General features: G+C 38.4%; 1 protein-coding gene and 1 pseudogene across 1 annotated transcript; both read left to right on the top strand.

Moving 5' to 3' along the window:
* Positions 1-677: 677 nt before the first annotated feature.
* On the top strand, positions 678-10,439 carry LOC118921048 (zinc finger protein 699-like; annotated as a pseudogene).
* Positions 10,440-16,748: 6,309 nt separating this feature from the next.
* On the top strand, positions 16,749-17,690 carry LOC130679744 (olfactory receptor 7E24-like). The gene has a single exon (XM_057489181.1). The coding sequence runs from the start codon at positions 16,758-16,760 to the stop codon at positions 17,688-17,690; it is 933 nt and encodes a 310-aa protein (XP_057345164.1). The 5' UTR covers positions 16,749-16,757.
* The last annotated feature ends 5,593 nt before the right edge of the window (positions 17,691-23,283 follow it).

Genomic DNA, 23,283 nt, shown 5'->3' with positions numbered 1-23,283 from the left:
TTCCTTTACCCATCTTAGTTTCTCTGGCTGGGGCTCTGAAAACTTCATACACAAAAGAAGTCACAAGAAAAAGCAAACAGAACTTTATTAGTTTGTTCATGGCTATTGGTTGTTATTTATTCCCACACTTTTTTTCTTTTCCTAAAGGTATTTCAGCTACATGGAACTCCTGTATCTATTATCAGAACAATCCTGTAAGTCAAAAACTCAAGATAACATTGGATATTGTACAGACTTCTTTGAGAGCTTTGATTTTATATCTTGACAGGGCAGACAATGTATGTAATCAGTGAAAATGGTAAAAATTTATTACTCATAATATGCTTTTCATTTTTAAAACAAGTCATGAGGAGGAGAACATCTATGAATGTAATGAAGAAAATCAATGTGGACAAACCTTCAGCCAAATTTCACATCTTAATATACTGAAGAGAACCATTGATGTAAAATCCTATGAATTCTGTGAATGTAAAAAGGCTTTCACAGATTGTCTATCCCTTTAAGAATCACATCAAGTCTCACACAGGAACAAAACCTATCAGTGAAAGGAATGCGGGAAAGCATTCCACTTTCTCGCTTATTTTAAGAAGCATGTGAAAACTGCCACTGAAGAGAAACCGTATGAATGTAAGGAACATACAAAAGTCTTCAGTTGTTCTTCATTCTTTAGGGCGCATATGAAGATTCACTCTGGAAAGACAAAATATGAAAGTAAGGAATGTGGGACAACCTTCAGCTATTCTTCGTCCCTCACAGAACACAAAATAATTCATAGTGGAGATAAGCCTTATGAATGTAAGGAGTGTGGGAAGGGCTTCAGTTGTTCCTCTTCACTCTCAAAACACAGAAGAATTCATATTGGAGATAATCCATATGAATGTACGGAGTGTGGGAAAGCCTTCAGTTCTTCCTCTAAACTTATAATACATATACGAAGTCATAATAGAGAGAAGCCTTACAAATGCAAAGAGTGTGGGAAGGCCTTCAGTGAGTCCTCAAAACTCACCATCCATGTCAGAACACATACGGGAGAGAAACCCTATAAATGTAAGGAATGTGGGAAAGCCTACAACTGTCCCTCCTCCTTAAGTATACATATGAGGAAACATACTGGAGAGAAGCCATATGAATGTCTGGAATGTGGAAAAGCCTTCTATCTTCCCACCCCTTTAATTCGCATGTGAAAAATCAAAGTAGGGAGAAACCCTATGAATGTAAAGAATGCAGAAAAGCCTTCAGTTGTCCTTTGTCCTTCAGTGTACACATGAGAGATCACACTGGAAAGATACAGTATGAATGTAAGGAATGCGGGAAGGCCTTCAGTTTCTCCTCCTCCCTCACTGAACACCTAAGAACTCAGAGTGGAGAGAAGCCTTATGAATGTAAGGAATGTGGCAAAGCCTTTATTAGTTCCTCCCACCTTAGTGTACATGTAAGTCCACCCTTAAAGTGGGCTGCTGGCTCATTGATTTTCAGTGCTTTTTTTCTAATATATTTAAGGTGATATATTTCTCTCTAATACCTTTTCAGCTCTAGCCATATATGGTTAATTATGAGGTACTTATTTTGGTTCAGATATAAGTGTAGTTCCCAGAACAGTGGACACTTTTGGACCTCTGGTTGATTTGAAGTACAGTTTTTCATATGTAGGCAGGAGTAGTCTTTTTGTTTCTATTTAACTCATTGTTTAATAGGTGTGTAGTATTTGTAGTGCAGACATTTTGCTATTTGTTATTTCTCTAGTAGTTGGTGATTTCATTTCATTTGGTAGTTGGTAATTTCATCTGCCAGATAGCAGATACTGCAAATTGCCTAATATTTTCCCCCCTTTTATTACTCAGAGGACCTCCCTGGGGTCATCAGTTTTTTGTTCTTTGTCCTTTCTCATGGCTAGTAAGTGGGCTGGATGTTTCCCTGAGTTTAAAAGAGGCCTTGTGATGGGAAAGGTAGAAGTAAAGTTGGTTGGCCTCTTTTGTGTGTTAATTTGAACGTGGGACACTGCATTTCCCAGGATCGTTTCCTTATCCAATTCCAGATTAGCCTTGTCTGAAACAATAGTTTGCAGAGGGATTGGAAGGCAGAGGAAAGGAAGCCATTCTTAGTTTAGTGGGGTCATGAGACAGGGAGAAAGATGCTTAGGGGCCTGTGGACTCCAGTCTCCAGCTTGTTTTCCTGATTATTAGACCCACCAGTCAATACTGACTGAAAAGAGCACATTAAGTGCTTGACTTCAGTTCCCCCAGAGGCAGCAACTACACAGGCATAGCCTTGAGTTTCTCCATCACAGCCATACACAGCTTCTTAGAATTTCTGGCAAGTTCTAACACTGTCGTTTGGTATTAACATGTCTTTGTCAAATCAAGTGACTCTGTAGAGTTGACCCCAGTTTGGGCCAGGATTGTTGTCATCGACATAGTACAGTCTCATCATGTCACTCTGCTCAAGGGGAAAGATATCTGGGCAAGTGTACTGTGATCTCAAAAGGAGGAGGAGCTGTGAACAGTGAGAGAAATTAGGTATCATTGAAGTAAGCATCAGACAGGTGTCATCCTGTTTCAGTGGGGAAATATTTATATTTGACACCTTCAAACAAGTTTTGACTACTTTTCATGTAAGATGAAAGTTAGTTGGTTTGTGCTGCTTCAGGTATACTTAGCTGGACTTTGTTTTTTCTGTTATATTTTCTCTTTTTGTCTAAAAATACACTTGTACCACTTTCCCTTAATCACTTTTTAAAGTTTTATTAAGGCTTACATACACTATGCATGTGTACAGTATGCATGCAACATGCATGAAGTTCACTTATTGTTATAGTGTGCAACTCGATGGAATGTCACATATGTACACACCCTGATAAGTACTTTTCCAGGACTCCAGGAAGTTCATTCATCTGCTTTCTCAAGAACTGTGGCACAGAAGCAACCACAACTTTGGCTTTTGTTACAATATTGTTTGATTATTTTTTATTTTCATACAGATATCAAAATATAGTCTGTACAGTTAATCTGTTTCCTTTCTTTTCTCACCATACATAATGTCTATTTTGCCTTTTAATTCCTCTTTCAACAGATGTAACACTTAATTCTCTTGGCATCTGTTTTGTATGTAGGAAGGAGATGACTGAATCATAGGGGAGACTCTGTTTAGTTTGGTAAGTATTCCAGTTTTTCAAACAAGTTAATTCCACCTATAATCCCAAAAGCAATGTATGAAATTTCCAGTTGTTCCACATACCTGGCAAACACCTAATTTTAGCCATTGAACAGAGGATATGCTAATATCTTATTTTGGGTTTTAGTCTGCATTTATCTGATACATAATGATGTTAATACTTTTTTATGTGCCTGTTGGATCCTTGGATATTTACTTATAAGAGGGCTCCTATTGAAGCATTTCACACATTTTTGGTTCTTTTTTATTTGAAGTGCTTCCTTCTGTTATGTGTCCTTTATTGTATGCATGTAGTAGTTACATATGTATACATATAGATATAAAATGTTATATGTTTTATATATATACATAAAATACTATGTATATTATATATACATATATTGCAGATAACCTTTCCTAGTCTTTGGCTCGTCTTTTTATTCTTCAGTTGTAATCTAAAATGAATTTGCTGGTTTGAGTATTAAAAAGTCCTTGGATCTCATTAGCTTCAGGGATGGCCGGGTCCTGAGGCTGAAATGTATCTGCATGTCTTGGCTGAGCCTCTTGCTGCATTAGCTCTTTTTCCTGGCAGGATATTTCTCCTTACAGTGGACCCCAGATCCAGGCTGCTCTCTTTCATGTTGAAGTCTCAGGGGGAAGAGAGCAGTGGTCTGTTTGAACAATTCCAATATTATTATAGTTGAATGTGACTGGCTTAGTTGTCAACCAGAATCCAATCCCTGTGGCCAGAGGAATGTTTAGGCCTGGCTGCCATGCTCACCCAGAAACCAGAGTCTGCACCAGTGGGAACATAGAGTCCTGGCCATTGTGATGTGTAGAGAGGTGAGGGGCAGCAGTAGGCATGTGGGATATAGAAATAGAGGTAATAATACTGTCACTTGTGCTTACTTAGCAATGGGAGGGAACTATGAAGTCTGCGAATTCACCCAAAGCTAAACAGTTCTAGAAATCTTTTCAGAAAGGTCAGAAAGGTTAGATGCTGTTAACATTTCTTGAGTTCTCAAGGTGGCTGCTCAGGCGTGATTTTGATCTGTAGGGTTTTGGAGATCTGATAGTGGAGACTTCCAACTTTTTAATCCAAGATTGCCTTACCGTCTTTATCTCCAATTTGTTTCTGAAATGCTGATTTTAGAATCTCATATCAATTTTCACAAATAAATCTCAGACTATGCTTGGAAATGCATTAACTTTATAGACAAGCCTGAATAAAATTGACTTGTTTGTGCTGTTGAGTCTTCCATGTTATAATAATGCAGCTGTCCATTTACCTGGGCCATCTTTAAATTCTCTTAACAGTGTTTTGTAATCTTAATCATAGAGATTGAATACATTTATTTATTTCTGGGTGTGTTGTGTGTTTTGCTTTCTAAATTTCTTTTTATTTTTAGTTTAGCACATATAATTGCAATTCTCTTTGTACATTGTACATCTTTTAACCAGGGACATTTGTAAATCCAATTATTTATTCAATGGAATTATTTTGGATTTTCTGTGTATACAGTCCTGTCAATACAAATAAAGTCTTGCTTGGTTTCTACACTGTTACTTTTCTTGCCTCATTGCTTTACTGTGATGAATATAAATGAAGTGAATGAGCGTCTTTGCCCTCTTCCTTATTTAGAGGAAAGAGTTCTGTATTCTACCATTAAGTATAATAATAGCTGTAAGTTTTTCATAAATAATCTGTATTAAGTGAAAGGAATTACATTCAATTCCAGGTTGCCAATTTTTTTTATCACGTAGAGAGATTGAATTTATCCAATGCCTTTTCTGCATGTATCAGGACCTTATTTATTTATTTATTTATTTGTTTGTTTGTTTGTTTGTTTTGGTATCGTTAATGTACAACTACATGAACAGCATTATGGTTACTAGACTCCCCCTACTATCAAGTCTCCCCCACATACCCCATTACAGTCACTGTCCACCAGTGTAGTCAGATGCTATATAATCATTACTTGTCGTCTCTGTGTTATGCATGTATCAGGATCTTAAAAGAAAAAAAATCCTTTAGTCTGTTAATGTGGTTAGTTACTACAATCCTCGATTTTAAATTGGTAAAGAATCCTGTGTTCCTGGAATGAACCACCCTTGGACATGATATGTATGAGTTTATTTGCCTTTGCCTCTTGCTAGTTTCATTATGCTAACATAAAAAAATTATTTCCATGTCTGTGTTCATGAGAAGTTTGTCTTTTATTGTACTTGTTTGTTGTTTTTTAAATTAGGTTTATGCTGTCTCTTAGGAGGAGTTGGAAATACTTCTGAAAGACTTTGTATAAAAATTGAACTATCTATTTCTGTTATGTTTGGAATAATTCACCAGTGAATTTTTCTTTGGGTTTTCTTTACAGGAAGCTTTTGTAAGACAGATTCACAGGTGAATTATAGCAGACATATAAGTAGACAAAACTCTATTCAAATTTTCTATTTGTGCTTCTGTTAGTTTGCTAAGTTGTATGTGTTTGTTCCGTAACTTTTCAAATTTGTTGCCATAAAGTTCATGATATCTTACAATTTCTTTTTAATATTTGAAAACCAACTACATACCCTTTTTATTCCTGATATTGGTAATTTATGTGTTCTCTTCCTTCTTTGTAAGGGATGTTAGATATATTAATTTACTTGAACAACCAACTTTCAGTTTATTCTGCTTTCTAATTTTAAATTAGTAGATTAAAAGAATTTTTTCTCTTGTATTTGGGTTTATTTTCTCCTATTTTTCTAGGTATTTGAGTCAGATGCTTATATAATTGCCTGTCTTTTACTATGTCCAGTTGGCCTATAAACCCATCCAATCAGAACTTGCTACTATTAACATTATCAGTAGCAGTGCATTTGAGATATGTGCGGAAAAACTTTTTATGTGACTGTTAAAGTCACAAGGGTTTCCTTGGTGGAATGAAGAGAAGACTGGGAATCAAGACACCTGATTTCCAGTCTTCATTTTTTGACTTGTTATCTCTCTGACCTTAGAAAAGCCACTAAACTTTCTGGACCTTTTGGTGTTTCTGTGTTTAAACATTTTATTGTGGAATAATTATAGATTCACAATAGGCTGTAGAAAAAATATGCACAAGGAAGAACATGCAATCCATTACCTGGTTTCCACCTGTGTAAATCTACAAATTTTACTCAGATTTCACCAGCTTTACATGAGTGTGCACATGTGTGTGTCTGCAGTTTTAGCGCATGTGTAGATTAATGGAACCACTGCCATGTGGTACAGAACTGCTCGATAACCACAAAATAGCTCTTGTAGGCTACTCATTTGAATTCAGACACACATCTCTACACCACCAACCGCAGCAGCCATTAGTCTGTCCTCCTCTTTAATTTTGTTATCACAAGAATGTGATGTAAATGGTATCATGCAGTGTGTAATCTGAGGTAGACTTTCACATGTATCATAATCCCCTTGAGATCCATCCAAGCTGTGTGAGAAGCTGTGCTCTTTTTTATATTTCTCATTTAAAAAAAATCATGAACAGGTAGGTATTGGTTTTTATTTTGATATTCCAAGAATTTTCTGTCATTCAAAAAAGATACAAATCAATAAGTAGAGATGTGAGTGTCGAGCACAAAGGGAAAGATCCAACCCAACTGCCTCCTGTATCCAGGCGTTCCAGGTGCTGAGGACAGAGGCATGAAGAAGCCAGACAACACTCACTGTGCACATGGGATTCAAATTCAAGGGAAAACAGTAGTCAGTAAAATAACAAGTGCTCTAAGAAAAATACACTGGGGGGTGGATGGAGAAGACCTGAGAGAGAATAATTTTAAATCGGGTGCCTCAGAAATGGAGAAAAGATTTAAACTAAAGCCTGATGATTATTAGAAAGGGAAAGAAGGTGAATATTGGGCAAGTGCAGCACTGGCAGAGCAGCAGCAGGGGAAATGCCTCAAGGCACAGATGCCCCTGGGTGTTCCAGGAATTTCAACATTGGGGTATTTTGTGAAAATTACATGTGCTAAACTTTAAGAACCCAAAACCACCTGTGACACTTCCCAACCCTTTGGGTCCAGTATTTGTTCCTCTAAATTTCGCACACAAAGCCTGAGTAAAACAATAGCGGTTCTGAGTCACTGGCACTTGGAGAATCAGAAGGTCCATACATGCACAATGCAGGCACACATAATTGTACCTATATTCTGTGAAGTTTCTCAAAGTTCCTGTAACTTCATACATGGAATGCAATGTAGGAATATGGTATTCTACTCCCAATATTAATGTGGAGTTGAGTATAGCAACACTTGTCTTCTGCTCTGGACAAGATAAAAGGCTCTTTAAGACAGTGTGCACAGCAGTGGTTTTTAACCAGGAGGAATTTTACCCACTAGGTGACATTGGCAATGTCTGGAGACATTTTTGAATGTCACAGTTGGGGTTAGGGGGCCTGATGGTATCTATTGGAAGGAGACCAGGAATTCTGGGAATGCACCAGACAGCGCCCACAACAAGGAGCTCTGTGGCCCAGATGCCAGTGGTGCTAAACTTGAGAGAGCATGGTGTACAGCTAGCCCATTTCCATGGCAGCCTCCATCTCTACTGAGATCCAAGGGAAACCCTGAGCCATAATAAGCTGGAATGTCTTCATTTTCACCACCTAGGGAACAGCAAAATTTCTCAGTGTCCGGTGAGCAAAGTCTCTAGACATATATGACCCTGCAATTTTGGAATGCTCAAATGGGATCCCTGTGTTAATTGTTGCTTTCGTCTCTATAATGGTCTCATGTCATGGTCTGAGGACCATAGCCTTCATTCACATATTTTAGATTAATTTTACCATTTTTTCACCCGTGTGTTCTTGCTTTATGTCGAGTGACTTGTTTGGGCCAGTCGAATGTCAGGTAGTCAAATGCAAGCAGAGACTCAAAACTCATTGGTGCAGTTAGGCATCATAACTAGCACCCTGGCATTACCCCAGACACATAAGGGAGTTAAAAACAGACAAGGAGTCAGAAAATTTTTGTTTTCATTTAAGGCAGTTATATTATCCCTGGCCATAAATCAAATCAAAGCCATCCAGTACCATCAAAGATTCATAAAGAAAGCGCTACAGGTGTGGCTGCTTGGGGCAGGACCACATCGTTTCTGTGCAATCATAAATTCCTCCTTCACTCTCCCAGTTTTTTAGACTGAGAAGTGTTTAAAGGACCAAAATTAGTTTCAGAGATGCTCTAAGGGAAGGGTTTGCTTGGTTTTATGACAAAAGAGAAGAGACAGAAGGAAACACTATTTAATATTTAATGAGCTTTCTTTCTCTGTCATTCATTGTTTTAAGTCGTAACTTCCATATATTCACTTACTTGATCATAAAAACTTTATGAGGCAAACGCTTATTAACATCATAGACATGCGGAAACAGAGGCACAAGGGAGCTCAGCTGATGAGGGTTACATCGTTAGCACACGGTGGGGATCACCTAATGTGATAAAACTTCGGTCACATGCTAAGTTCACACCAAATGTGGTCACCATCATTATAACTTCTACATACATAGTTTTATTTAAAATAAGAACTCCAACAATTCAAAACTGAACTTCCATTTCTATCTTTGTAATCCTGGACAAGTTCAAGCTGTGGATCTGGGTACCTAACTTATAAATTTATTCCAACCTATGATCTGTAAGACAAAAGTAGACTGTTAACTGTTTGCATAAATAAAATTTTATTGGAACACAGACTTGCTCATTCATGTACCTGTTATCTGGGGCTACTTTTGTGCTATCACGATGGAACTGAGTAGTTATAACAAAGGATGTGTGGTGGCCTATACAGCCTAAATTATTTGCTATCTGGCTCTTTGTAGGAAAATTTTGCTCACCTCTGTCCAATATTATTGAGATCATAATTATATTCCTTTATGGGGTTACTGTCATGAGGAGACTAAATATATGTAAAATGCTTGGGACAGTGTTCAGCACACAGTAAAGCATCAATAAGTAAAGGTTGTGGTCATAATAATAGGGGAAAGCAAAATATTCATTTCTGGAGATGTTAAAATGGCATTTTGGTAAATTAAAACCGACCCAGATTGAAAATCTTAGTAGAACAGTAATATAAACAACAAAATACATATACTAACAACCAGTATCAGGTTAAATGGTAGAACCTTTGAATCATTTTCATCATAGCGTGTGAAGACACTCAGATGGCCATTCTATCACTGTTACATAATGCATAATGTTCAGGGGGAGTTAGCCTGTGCTTTTGGACAGAAATAGCAATAAGGAAAAAGACCACAATGATAAATTTCAGATAATATAACTGTACTCAAAAAAACACCTAGAAATACTCTTAGAAAAAAAAGTGTTAGAAAATAGCAATATACAATTTGTTTTCTAATATGTCAATATAAATCAGCAACAAATGAAACCAATGATAGGGAAAAACAAGAGAGAATGTTTCATATCTTGATCTGGATGATAGTTACGTGAGTGTATACACACGTTAAAATCCATTGAGCTGTACACTTAAGATTTGTGCACTTTATTGTATGTATCCCAAAGAAAAACATGAAAAAAAAATTAAAGTAGGAAGCTCTCCTTGCAGACATAAAAATGTTTAAATACAGGAATATTTACAGGTTCTGGTTTGCAAATGTTAACAGTAAAGTTGGCAATATTCCTGATATTTCATCAGTGTCATTTCAGTAAATCAAGAGTGCCATAGAATTTGCAAGTTAAAATAATCTAAGCTTTCCAGGAACAGCTTCTGTTTCGGACGTGTGACTGGAGTGGGCCAAGTACACTTGCCTCTGGGAAAGGGTAGGACTCAGAAGTAATTGAGCTGGACCAAATACATTGATTTTCCTCCCACAGTTCCTCAAAACTGCAAAGCCTTAAGGGAATAGAGCTCATGGACCAATTTAGCTAATTATGAGTCCTGCACATGGGGCTCCCAAGGCCATGCATTAATAATCGGCCTGTATCTCCAAACTTTCAGGTTGACAGTCCCCAAGTATCCTCCTCCCAGTGTAGTAATCTCCCTCAGGAGGCAAGCCTGAGTCTGTCTTCCTGCTAGTCCTCAGGACACAGCCACAGATGTCACTGCGCACAGGGCAGGAGAGGGACAGCAGACTGGCCTTCCCTGGTCATGCAGCGGCAGAGTCACAGCGCAGCCCAGTGAGTGCCCTGAGAGACTGGGTGGAGGGGGCACTGGGGGAACATTGTTTCCTTATTGCCAGGAGAAGCAGGACATCTGGGATGGGGATGGACCGCTGGTGGAGCAGCAGTGTGCAAAGTTTCGCCTCTGTGTGCTGTGAAGTTAATGTTCCTGGTTCTGGAGGGAGTCCAAGGACTCCTAGTACAGTTCTGCTTTCCTCCGACCCTGATTCTAGACCCCATAGGCATTACTACAACTATAACAGGAAACAGGGCTGTCTGAACTGTCCCCTAAGAACTCAAAGGTCATAAAGTGGAGGTGATGATAAATTCAGAAAGCATGGCACAACGAGTCTTCCCTAAGAACATCCTGAGATGCCAGGAGCTAGCCATTATCTAGAGCTTGTTTCATTTTACCTGCATAATCACACCCCACAAAAGAGGAATGCACATTATTGTCATTTTACAGATGAACAAGGGAGCACAGCATTTAAATATATCTTGCCATGGGGTGAAATGCATGAATTAGAGTTTGAATCTGGCCACCCAAAATCCAGACACAGGGCACCAGCCACACTATTCTCTCCTGCCAACATAACATGTCGTTCAACCTGCCGGACCACTCCGGGCAGTGACCGCCCCGGTCACCGTGCTCTTCCCTTTGGAGGTTCCCAGTGGGTCTCTCAGAGATGACTGCATCCCCTTGCTTCATCAGCCACAGGAAGGACAGCGGAGATGAATGCCAGGGTCAGAGAAGGATCAGCAGATAATTATTTAAGGCAGATCTCTTTCTCGCCACTGCTGCCATCATCCTTAAAGTGTCTTCTTCCTTCAGCTTGTACTGTAGCCCTTCTCAGTCAGGGTGCTGGGTTCCATTCTCAGGAGTCCAAACTCAGATAAATGATTTACCTTAACTAAGTTTTGTTAAGACCCTTGGACGTCTGTGTTAAGCCTTGTGAAGGGCAGGGAAACAGTGTGAAGAGGAGCTTAGCATATGGGCATAAGACACTCACAAATTACATTCATTCTGTCTGCTCTATTTCTTATCTCTTGTGTGATATGGGGCCAGTTCTTAGCATCTCTGTGTACATAGAAAGTTCAGAGAAAATTTCAGATATTATTATTATTATTAATAGTCTAGCTTCATACTGTTTGATTAAAATATCCTGTGATCTGAAGTTATGGATTTGTCTGACAGGACATTTAATTTTGCCCTTATACAAGTATATCCTTTCCAGAATATCCCATAAGACAAGGCACAGCAGGACTGGTGTGTCTCTACAGCATGAACTTTCTATGAGCCTATTATTTTTCTTTTATAAAGTATATGTCACTATATACTCAAATATCAATTAAATATATTCTAGTGTCAAAAACTTGTGGAGATTTTAAACAATGAAAATTTTAAAGGAGGGAGAAATAGAAAGGGAAGACAAATTGCCATCATAGACTGAGACATGTACAGGATTCCACATTTATGATATCAAGTCATGCCATGCTCTACTTCCCTGGTATGAGAAATGCTTTGATCTCTATATCATGTAACTAAATAAAAGCCATTATGTATTTCTTGAGGTTAAATTTATCAGTAATCTACTGCTGCAATAATAATTTTATTCTGATTAAAATTCCATAACAATACTAAAGGCCAAACTTCAGGGATATTATTCTTCCCATTTCTAGGTAAGAAATGCCATCAGAAACTGGTTGAGATATTTACACAGTCTCCAAATTTAGTGAAAGATGTCAGACTCAGACTACCTTTGTCCCAGATGGTTTCTCTTCTCGGGACCCACTGAAGTCACCTGCGAATCTGGGAATGGAAAAAGTGGTTCACTGGGATCTGTCTGGTGCGCCTATTGTGGTTCATAGGGTTTCCAAGAAGAGTAATATCTTTTGCATCTTACTTTGAAAATATGAGATATACAAATATTATTTCCTCCACAAGCTTAGAGTTTTAGGTGAGCCATCATGGAATAGCGATTACTAGGCAGACTTCAGGGATATACCTGATTCTATATTTCACCAGTAAGAATAGGTAGTTGATTGTATCTGATTTTTTACATGGGAAAATTATGCAGGCAATGAATAGCAGAATTAAATGTGCTCTGATTTGAACAATCAAAAAACTATACTTCATATTTATATCATACACATTCTCACTTGTGTTATGTGGAGAGGTAAATGAATTTGCATAAGATTGTCAGAATAAGGAAATAAGCTAGGTTTTCAGGAAGACCATTGAGACCTTCCCTAGTTGTAAATCCTCAACTGTAAATAAGGGTATTCATTTGATGAGGAAACAGTACTTCACAAATTATAGAATTAGAAATGCATTTTAATATTTTTATCAATCCTAACACCACAGAAACATTGGCAAGAGAATATACCTGTAAAATTCTAGACACTGGTTTCCTTTGAGGGACACATATATATAGGGGAAAGAGATCATGAAGGGGGTGCATGAAAGCTGAAATTTTATTGGTAATATTTCAAATCTCTATAGAATAAGCTATGAAGCACATATTACTGAATGCTCACATTTTTAATGCTTGTTATGATGAGTGGGTTTTACTGATACTTTTAACAAATAGCATTAATGGAGGATTTACTAAGTGGTGGTATTCAAAGGCAGTGGTTCTCAGCTCTCACTGTACATTCGATTTATGAACATTTTCACATACAGAGATTCTACTTTAACTGGTTTTAGGCAGCAGCCAGCACCTCATTATATTTTAAAAGATCCACAGTTAATTATAATGGTCGATTGGGAGTGACCATCAGTGGTCTAAGCACTTTATATTTATTATTTCCTTTCATTTCTCAAAATGATGCTATAAACTGGGTTCCATTCTTACCTCCATTTACAATTCAGGCTTTTGTTATATTATTCTCTGAATTACACTTTTTTTGCATTTTTTTCAAATTAAATCAGGTTGTTACCTGCCAGGTAGAACTATGACCAAGTTGCCTACAATTGAGAATTGTAGGCCCCACGATCAGGAAGGACTGACATTGAAGTTCTCAATCTAGTTTAAGAAGGCTGGGATTCAGTCAGCTTTGGGACATGCCTTGGTTGTAAAATCTCACCTGTAAATAAGTGCTGATTTCATGAGGAAACAATGTTCCACAAATTTTAGAATTAGAAATGTATTGAAACATTTTTTAAGGTTATCATTGACATATAATCTAATGAAGGTTCCTCATGAGCAACATTCTGGTTTCAATGTTCCCCATGTTATCAAGTCCCTGCCACCGCACTGTAATCAGTGTTCATCAATGTAGTAAGATGCTATAGAGTCATTACTGTCTTCTCCGTGCTGTACTGCCTTCCCCATGACCCACCTATATAGTGAGTGCTAATTATACTGGCCCTCAATCCCTTTCTCCTTCCTTCCCTACCTAATCTCCCCAACCCCTTCCATTTGGTAACAGCTAGTCCCTTCTTGGAGTCTGTGAGTTGGCTGCTGTTTTGTTTTTCTTCCTTCAGTTTTTCTTCCTTCAGTTTTTCTTGTTACCCTCCACAAATGAGTAGTCTTTTGGTACTTGACTTTCTCCATATGGCTTATTCACTAAGCATAATACCCTCTATCTCCATGCACATTGTTGCAAATGATAGATTTGTTTTCTTCTTATGGCTTAATAGTTTTCTGTTGTGTATATGTACCATATCTTTATCCATTAATCTACTGAAGGACACTTAGGTGCCTTTCATATCTTGGCCATTGTAAATAGGGCTGTGGTAAACATAGGGGTGCATAAGGCTTTTTGAATCTGGGATCTTGTTTTCTTTGGGTAAATTCCTAAGAGTGTAATTACTGGGTCAAATTGTATTTCTACTTTCAGATTTTTGAGAAACCTCCATATTGCTTTCCACAATGGTTGAACTAATTTACATTCTCACCAGCAGTGTAGGAAGGTTCCCCTTTCTCCACATCCTCACCAGCATTTGTTGTTTCTTGTCCTTTGGATGTTGGGCATCCTAACTGGTGTGAGGTGATATCTCATTGCATTTAAAATTTGCATTTCCTGATAATTAGTGATGTGGAGCATCTTTTCATGAATCTGTTAGTCATCTGAATTTTGTCTATGGGAAGTGTCTGTTCAGATTCTCTGCCCAGGTTTTAATCGGGTCATTTTTTTTTGGGTGTTGAGGCATGTGCTCTCTTTATATATTTTGGATGTTAACCCCTTATCAGATAAGTCATTTACTAATATATTCTCCCTTAATGCAGGATGCCTTTTTGTTCTGCTGATGGTGTCCTTTGCTGTATAGAAGCTTTTTAGCTTGATGTAGTCCCACTTGTTCATTCTTGCTTTTGTTTCCCTTTCCCAAGAAGATGTGTTCAGGAAAATGTTGCTCATGTTTATATTCAACAGGTTTTTACCCATGTTTTCTTCTTAGTGTTTTATGGTTTCATGACTTACATTTAGGTCTTTGATCCATTTTGAGTTTACTTTTCTGTATGGGGTTAGACAATAGTCCAGTTTAATTCTCTTGCATGTAGCTGTCCTGTTTTGCTACAGTTGTTGAAGTGGCTGCTGTTTCCTCATTGTATATCCATGGCTCCTTTATTGTATATTAATTGGCCATGTATATGTAGGTTTATATCTGGGCTCTCTATTCTGTTCCATTGATCTATGGATCTGTTCCTGTGCCAGTACCAAATTGTTTTCATACTATGGCTTTGTAGTACAGCTCAATGTTTCGAAGCATAATCCTGCCAGCTTTATTCTTCCTTCTCAAGATTGCTTTGGCTATTTAGGGTCTTTTGTGGTTACAAATGAATTTTAAAACTATTTGCTCTAGTTTGTTGAAGAATGCTGTTGGTATTTTGATTGGGACTGCACTGAATTTGTAGATTGCTTTAGGCAGGATTGCCATTTTGAGTACATTAGTTCTTCTATGCGTGAGCATGGGATGTATTTGCATTTATTGGTGTCTTCTTTAATTTCTCTCATGAGTATTTTGTAGTTTTCAGGGTATAGGTCTTTCATGTCCTTGGGTAGGTTTATTCCTAGGTAATTTATTTCTTGTGATGCAACTGTAAAGGGAGTTGTTTTCCTGATTTCTCTTTCTGCTGGTTCATTGTTAGTGTACAGTAATGCAACAGATTTCTGTGTATTAATTTTGAATCCTGCAACCTTGCTGAATATAGTTATTAGTTCAAGTAGTTTTTGGGTGGATTGTTAAGGGCTTTTTATGCATAATATCATGCCATCTGCAAACAGTGCCTGTCTTTCTTTGCTCTGGAGCAGCAGGTTGTGGGTGCCTGTTATGTACAAGCAACTGGAATCTCAGTCTCTCCATGTATTCTGCCTGCCTTTGCTTTCCAACCACAGTAATCTCTGGAGCACCATTTAATGTGGGTTGGTGCTCCAGGAGCAGATATTCAGGGATGGGTGTTCAGCAGTCCAGGGCTTCTACACCCTCCCCACCCCATTTCATTTTCTCCTGCCTGTGAGCTGGGGTGGGGGAAAGAGGGCTTGCGTCCTACAAGATCATGGCATTATTACTTTACCTTTTTCCATGAGCTCTTCTCTTTTCCCCAGATGTAGACAGTCTGTTCTGCATTCTTTGGGTAGCTTTTTCAGCAGTAGTTGTATTTGTTGTACTTTTGTGTTATATATGGTTTTGTGAAGAGGTTTCTGACTCATTTCTCATGCCACCATCTTTTCCCCCTGCCTCTCATGTTTAAATATTTCTATCAATGCTATATATAGTGGAGATTTAAATGCAGAAAGCAGCCTCACGCACAAAGACTGTCCTTGACATGCTGTAGAGTTGATACAAACAGTTCTGTATACAAAACTTCATATTAGGATTTATGTTTACAAAAACTCTTAAACACAACTCACATACGTGGGTGAGCTCTTAATTCCACTGAGGACAGATGTCAGAAAACCAAATAATAATGAAAATCCATCTAGATAACTGTCATATCAAAATTCTAACTGATTAAACACAACTTGACTTTCATTTAGAATTCAGGTAACATTACAGAGTGTTTATAAATGCTCCAGATTAAGGGAATGTCTTGTAATGCAGTTGGGTAAGTTAAAGTATATTTGATTGCTTCCTAAAGTCTTTTAAATGGAGTGAATTTTTTTAATCGGAGAATGATATTTTTATCCCATCTATTTTCCTCAAAGGAGGGGACAGATATGTAAGTGCAGTCATGAATGTATCAGCTCTAAATCTTTTGCTCCTCTGTCTCACTTTAGCTGATTGTCTCTGAAGAGGGGGAATTTAGAAACAGGTAAATAGACAAGAAATCAATGAGGCAAGAGATCTAAAAGAAATGAGTTGGCCACCAGTGACAAATATTGCTCAAGGTCCTGCCGTGTATGATCTTCAGGAGTTGAAGTCTCTACTTTGATATGATTGAATTCAAAATGTAGATGGAGTGCTTGCTTCCTGTGTTCTTGTTTCATTCATTTCCAGCCTTTTTTTCCTTTCTAGGAGGTGTCCCAGCTACATGGGAACAAAGAATCTATCACATGTCACAGAATTCCTCCTCCTGGTCCTATCAGATGATCCGGAACTGCAGCTCCTCCTCTTCGGGCTGTTCCTGTCCATGGACCTGGTCACCGTCCTGGGGAACCTGCTCATCATCCTGGCCGTTGTCTCTGACCCCCACCTCCACACCCCCATGTACTTCTTCCTCTCTATCCTGTCCTTGGATGACATTGGTTTGACCTCCACCACGGTCCCCAAGATGATAGTGGACAATCAAACTCTTAGCAGAGTCATCTCCTATTCAGGCTGCCTGACTCAGATGTCAGTTTTTATTGTTTTTGGAAGTATGGACAGCATACTCCTGACTGCCATGGCCTATGACCGATTTGTGGCCATCTGTCACCCCCTGCACTACCCAGTGATTATGAATCCCCGTTTCTGCGCCCTGCTAGTTTTGGCGTCAATTTTCATTAGCCTTTTGGACTCCAAATTGCACAGTCTAATGCTGGTACAACTCACCTTCCTCATAGATGTGGAAATACCTAATTTCTTCTGTGGCCTTTCTCCACTAATCAACATCGCTTGCTTTAAAATCCCCACCAACGCCATATTAATGTATTTTACTGGTGCCATTTTTGGTGGTGTTCCGGTGTTAGGGATCCTTTTCTCTTACTACAAAATCGTTTCCTCCATTCTGAGAGTCCCCTCGGCAGTCCCCAAAGCCTTCTCCACCTGTGGCTCTCACTTGTTAATTGTTTGCTTGTTTTATGGCACATGCCTTGGGGTGTTCTTCAGTTCGGCTGCCTCAGGGGCTCGAAGGAAGTGTGCAGTGGCCTCGCTGATGTACACAGTGGTCACCCCCATGCTGAACCCCTTCATCTACAGCCTGAGGAACAGGGACATGATGGGCGCCCTGCAAAGGCTAATCAGGGAAGCCTCCAAATCTCAGTGACTGTGCCACCTTTCTCAGCGTGCGGGTTGAAAAATTCAGTAAAACCAAATAGCTTTAGCATGAAATTGTGCCCATTTCGTTCCATGATTTTTTTGGTTCTTGTGCCTTTCAATACCCTCAGTGTTTCCTATCTGAGTATTGATTATTTGATCCATTATCAGCGGGATTGAGGAAGCTTTGTGGGAACCTATCCTCACACAATCAGTGTATTATTAAATCCTTTTATAGGAGTGGAGCATTTTAATTTCTCATCTGTGTCCCCGGCATTCTGGAGCAATGTACAACTTAGGTTTATTTATAATTACAATCCTGAACCTTTCCAAAATTCACAGCTATTCACATCCAAACAACTTTTGGATGCATGTTATGAGAAACATTGCCCGTAACTGGCTCTCATCTCTGGCTTTCTGTGACAATCTTTGGGGAGCTTTAAATGTATGGATGATTCCTCTTCACCATAGACCATGATTTCATTTGACTTAAGTGTAGCCTTAGCATGAGGATTTAAAATTGATCCCCATTGGCTGTCATGTATAATCAAGGCTGGAACTACTGATATAAGTACATGTTTGTTCAGTGACATCTAGTGTGTTTGAATAGTTTCCTGCTCATGAGTAGGTGCTGATGTTCTCAAAGTGATCTGAGCTCAGACGAGGGAAGACAGCAAGGTCCCCCTGGCTATGGGCAATGTGACTTTCTCCAACATCCTTGATATTTCTCTACCGACCTTTTCCTTGTGAACCTTGCAACTGCATATCTGTGTTGATAATAAGATGCTGTCCCCCTGTGTACTTTACTTCAGCAATGGTAGCCAGTTCCCTTCAGTAGTAACACTACAGGGCTCAACTGGAAGATGCTCCTCCCTATTTCTTATCCTGAGAAATCAGCCTGTGCCTCTGATGTGTGTCCACTACGTGGGTGCCCATCTTTCCTTTAGAGATGCTGCACATAGTTTGTTCAGTGATCTGGGGCTCTCTGAAAACATGTCTAATAGCTAGTTTAATTTATTTGACCTTTGGCCAGTTACTAAAATGTCTATCAACTTCACGATGAGGATCTTTCATACTGGAGAAGGGAACACCCTTTAAAGAGGATAAAGCCATGCAGACCTAATAAGAAGAACTATCCGCAATCAAAAATGACCAAACTAGGGTTTTGATTCCTTTGTTTTACATGAGGTGATATAAAAAGCTTTGGGTATGATCTACTCTGGAAAAAAATGTATAGGGCATGCCTACATTTCTGAAAGCCAAATAAATGGACAAAAGTTTTGGAATTTGCCAAGGTAATTGTGATGGCTCATTTAATGTTTCCGTTTGGCCCGACATTGGTGCTCGGATATTTGGCCAATTATTCTGGATGTTTCTGTGAAAGTGTTTTATGGCTGAGATTAGCAATTAGATCAATGGAGTTTGAGTAAAGCTGAGAACCCGCTATAATAGGGGTGGGTCTTAGCCAGTCAGTTAAAGGCCTTCATAGAAAAAAACTGATATGGTAGAGGAAGAAACCCTGCCAGCAGACTGCCTCTTGACTGAATTAGAATGCCTCACTGTTTCCAGCCTGCTGGTCTACCCTGTAAAAATTGGGGCTGGCTAACTCTCCACAACCATGTGTACTAATTTCTTAAATTTCTCTTCTATTATATATATATATATATCTGTTTCTCTGGAGAACCTAATTCAGCAAGGTTTCCTTTGACATATCATTTTCTATTCTCCCCAGAGGTAAAACTCTCTTTTTTCATTCTTCGACCTTTTAAATTCAGAATGAATGCTACTAATACAAACACAATGCATGGGGAAAAGCCTAGATGGAAATATGCCAAACAAGTCCACAGTAGCTATCTAGAATGTTGCTATTAACTTTGTTCTAAGGGAGGCATCACAGATAACAGGAAGAGTATGGGATTTAAAGACACACTCCATCTAGATCTCAGCAAAACTTTGGTACCTGTGGCACCTCAGTGCACTTCAGATTCCTCATTAGTGAACAGGCACTCTCTGGGATGGAGAACACATCTGCAAACTATAAGTCTGCTAATTGGTTAATCTCCAAAATATATAAGGAACTCCGATGAATCAGTAGTAAAAAAACCTAATAACCTGGTTAATGATCATGCTAAGGATGGAAGCACACATTACTCTAAAGAATGTATACACATGCCTAACAAGTACTCATTATCACGATTTATCTGGGAAATGCAAATTAAAACCACCCTGAGATGTCACTTCACAGCTGTCAGGATGGTTATTAAAAAAAAGAAAGGCCACAATTGTTGGCAAGGATGTGGAGAAATCGGAACCCTTGTACAATGTAAGTGCAAATTATTTATTTATTATTTATTATTTATTTTAGTATCATTAATATACAATTACATGAGCAACATTGTAGTTACTAGATTCCCCTCATTATCAAGTCCCCACCACATACTGCAGTACAGTCACAGACCATCAGTGTAGTAAGATGCTATAGAAACACTACTTGTCTTTTCTGTGCTCCATTGCCTTCCCCATGTCCCCCCACTACATTATGTGTGTTAATCATAATGCCCTTTATTCCCCTTCTCCCTCCCTTCCCAACCCCTTTGCCCCCAGTCCCTTTCCCTTTTGTAACTGTTATTCCATTCTTGGGTTCTGTGAGTCTGCTGCTGTTTTGTTCATTCAGTTTTTGCTTTGTTCTTATGCTCCACAGATGAGTGAGATCATTTAGTACATGTCTTTCTCCACCTGGTTTATTTCACTGAGCATAATACTCTCTAGCTACATCCATGTTGCCAATGGTAGGATTTGTTTTCTTCTCACAGCTGAGTAATATTCCATTGTGTATATGTACCACATCTTCTTTATCCAGTCATCTACTGATGGACACTTAGGTTGATTCCATTTCTTGGCTATTATAAATAGTGCTGTGATAAACATAGTTGTACATATGTCTTTTTGAGACTGGCTCCTGCATTCTTAGGGAAAATTCCTAAGAGTGGAATTCCTGGGTCAAATGGTATTTGTATTTTAAGCATTTTAAGGAACCTCCTATAGTTTTCCACAATGGTTGAACTAATTTACATTCCCACCAGCAGTGCAGGAGGGTTCCCCTTTCTCCACATCCTCACCAACATTTGTTGTTCCTGTTCTTTTCTATGTTGGCCATCTCATTGCGGTTTTAATTTGCAGTTCCCTGATAATTAGTGATGTGGAGCATCTTTTTATGTGCTTGTCACCCATATTAATTTCTTCTTTGAAGAATTGTTCGTATCTTCTGCCACATCATATGTGTGGAATCAATGTTTAGCCTTGTTTTAATAGGTTTATTTGCTTTTTGGGTGTAGAGGCATATGAGTTCTTTATATATTTTGGATGTTAACCCCTTATCAGATAAGTCATTTGCAAATATATTCTCCAATACTCTAGGATGGCTTTTTGTTCTGCTGATGGTGTCCTTGGCTGTACAGGAGCTTTTCAGCATGATGTAGCCCCAGTTGTTCATTTTTTATTTTGTTCCCCTTGCCTGAAGAGGTGCATTTAGGAAAAATTTGCCCATGTTTATATTAAAGAGATTTTTGCCTATATTTTCTTCTAAGAGTTTTATCATTTCATGACTTACATTCAGGTCTTTGTAAGTGTAAATTTTTTAAAATGTGGTAGTCACTATGCAAAACAGTATGAAGCTTCCTTAGAAAATTAAAAATAGAGCTCCACAGAATCCAGCATCCCACTTCTTGGTATATACACAAGAGAATCAATATCAGGATATCTAAGTGATAGTTGCATTCCTGTGTTCATTGCAGTAATAGCCAGAATAGCAAAGAACTGGGAACTGCCTATACTCTACATGTCCATTGACAGACGAATAAATCAACTGTGATTACATATTATAATTTGTCCTGATTCAAAAAAGGTTATTCTGCATTTGCAACAACATGGGTAAACCCTGAAGACATTGTGCTCAATGAAATAAGCCAATCCCAGAGAGACTAATACTGCATGATTCCACATATATGATGTACCTAAAATAGTCAAATTCATAGAATCGTAGGGTGGAATGGTGGCTGCCATGGGCTGGCAGAAGAGGAGTTGGAGAGTTACCAATCAAATAGTATAAAGTTTCAGTCAAGGGAGGTGAATAAACTCTAGAGATCAGAAGTACAGCATTATGCCTACACTCAATGATAATTTATTACCAAGTCTTGTTAAAATAGTATATCTTATGTTAATCATTATTTCCATGGTAAAAAGTTGTCCTTAGATACAAAACTATGAAGCAGAAAAGGGAAATACTATTTGATTCTTTTTTTTTTTTGGCTTCTACTTCATTATTTATTTATTTATTTATTTTGGCATCATTAATCTACAATTACATGAAGAACATTATGTTTACTAGGCTCCCCCCTTCACCAAGTCCCCCGACATACCCCTTTGAAGAACAGAAAGTTCTTCAAAGAAGAAAGTCTCTATTCTGTTTCACTGGACTGTGGCTTTTTTCTTGTGCCAGTACCAAATTATCTTGATTACTGTGGCTTTGTAGTAGAGCGTGAAGTTGGGGAGCGAGATTCCCCCCCTCACTTTATTCTTCCTTCTCAGGATTGCTTTGGCTATTCTGGGTCTTTGGCGGTTCCATATGAATTTTTGAACTATTTGTTCCAGTTCATTGAAGAGTGCTGTTGGTAATTTGATAGGGATTGCATCGAATCTGTATATTGCTTTGGGCAGGATTGCCATTTCGATGATATTAATGCTTCCTACCCAAGAGCATGGGATGAGTTCCCATTTGTTAGTGACTGCTTCAATTTCTCTTAAGAGTGTCTTGTAGTTTTCATGGTATAGGTCTTTCCATTCCTTGGTTAGGTTTATTCCTAGGTATTTTATTCTTTTTGATGCTATTGTGAATGCAATTGTTTTCCTGATTTCTCTTTCTATTGGTTCATTGTTATTGTATAGGAAAGCCACAGATTTCTGAGTGTTAATTTTGTATCCTGCAATTTTGCTGAATTCTGATATTAGTTCTAGTAGTTTTGAAGTGGAGTCTTTAGGGTTTTTTATGTACAATATCATGTCATCTCCAAATAGTGACAGTTTGACTTCTTCTTTACCAATCTGGAAGCCATGGCTTCACCTCCAGTACTACATTGTATAACAGTGGGGAGAGTGGGCATCCCTGTCTTGTTCCCGATCTCAGAGGAAAAGCTTTCAGCCTCTTGCTGTTCAGTATGACGTTAGCTGTGGGTTTATCATATATGGCCTTTATTATGTTGAGGAAGTTGCCCTCTATTCCCATTTTGTTGAGAGTTTTTATCATGAATGGATGTTGAATTTTGTTGAATGCTTTTTCAGCATCTATGGAGAAGATCATGTGGTTTTTGTCCTTCTTTTTATTGATGTGGTTGATGATGTTGATGGATTTTCTAATGCTGTACCATCCTTGCATCCCAGGGATGAATCCCACTTGGTCATGGTGTATGATCCTCTTGATGTAGTATTGAATTCGGTTTGCTAGTATTTTATTGGGTATTTTTGCATTTACGTTCATCAGGGATATTGGTTTGTAGTTTTCTTTTCTGGTGGGGTCTTAGCATGGTTTTGGTATTAAGGTGATGTTG

The sequence above is a fragment of the Manis pentadactyla genome, chromosome 12 (assembly GCF_030020395.1).
Source record: "Manis pentadactyla isolate mManPen7 chromosome 12, mManPen7.hap1, whole genome shotgun sequence".
Classification (NCBI taxonomy): domain Eukaryota; kingdom Metazoa; phylum Chordata; class Mammalia; order Pholidota; family Manidae; genus Manis; species Manis pentadactyla.
The sequence above is the reverse complement of the archived record's forward strand: the minus strand, read 5'-3'. Positions and strand labels throughout refer to the sequence as shown.

Bases quoted from the DNA above. Each gene is read 5' to 3' on its own strand.
- LOC130679744 (XM_057489181.1), top strand. From the start codon at position 16,758: ATGGGAACAAAGAATCTATCACATGTCACAGAATTCCTCCTCCTGGTC.